Below are 926 nucleotides of genomic sequence, written 5' to 3' on the forward strand. Positions count from 1 at the left end.
CGAAATTGAGCAGTTTAGCCTTTTCGGGGGGGAATAGGAAACAGTTTAGTTGTGAAAACATATCCACAGGTAAACAGATGGTGGGCCCATAAACCTGTATTTCACAAAGAGGAGTTCTATATGAGTATTTAAAACTCCATACAGAGATTTCTTCAGGATTTATACATACATGTTTTAATGTATTGCCACCTTCTTGCTTATTTTCCCCTGCCACCATAACCTCTGAAATGCCTAGTGGAAATTCCTGTACTGCCCATCCTTTTTCAGGCTCTTAGTGCACTAATTCACAGTTGTTTATGCAAACCAAAACATTTTCTTATGAAACCTCCCAACTGAGCACTGGCTCATTGCTTTTTCCTTTGTACAAGCCTGTCCGCTACGAAATACGGCCCTGAGCTTCCACCTGCTGTTCAGAGTCAGAATGGCAGGTCTACCACGAGTTTCACATTAGGGCAAATCTCAATCCCAAGTGCAAAATGTTGAGTGAGATGAAAGTGGAATGTAAGTGACAGTATCACGCTGGTCCTGGTAAGGGTTTTGGTTTGATTCAGACTAGGTAGCCTGATTTTCCCAGAACTTGAATAAAAAGGGTGTTATTTCTACTGATCAAATCAGCCAATCTGTAGCTGTTTTAAGAAGCAACCTGCTTTAAGTTGTACAGAATTATACCGTTCTTCTCTTTTCCAGCTAAAAACCACAGTGACACCCAAGTGTTCTTCTACCTGTGGATTATCTTCTATTTCATCAGCTCTTGCTATACCCTAATTTGGGACCTGAAGATGGACTGGGGTCTCTTTGACAAAAATGCTGGTGAAAATACCTTTCTTCGAGAAGGAATTGTCTACCCACAGAAAGTGCGTATACTGCCTGCTTTTACGTTGGGAAAGGCAAAAGCCTTTTTATTTATTTTTATTTATTATTTATAT

The 926-nt window shown here is 40.1% G+C and overlaps 1 protein-coding gene across 1 annotated transcript in view; it reads left to right on the forward strand.

Annotated features, from left to right (window-relative positions):
- XPR1 (xenotropic and polytropic retrovirus receptor 1) overlaps positions 1–887 on the forward strand; it is a gene marked incomplete at both ends in the record, with an annotated part of 27,082 nt that extends 26,195 nt beyond the window's left edge. The window contains one exon of the mRNA XM_010011890.1: positions 688–887. Coding sequence (XP_010010192.1) covers positions 688–887 — 200 coding nt within the window. The remainder of the gene's footprint in view (positions 1–687) is intronic.
- Positions 888–926: the final 39 nt, after the last annotated feature.

This window comes from Nestor notabilis, unplaced genomic scaffold (assembly GCF_000696875.1).
Source record: "Nestor notabilis isolate BGI_N333 unplaced genomic scaffold, ASM69687v1 scaffold34953, whole genome shotgun sequence".
Taxonomy (NCBI): Eukaryota; Metazoa; Chordata; class Aves; order Psittaciformes; family Psittacidae; genus Nestor; species Nestor notabilis.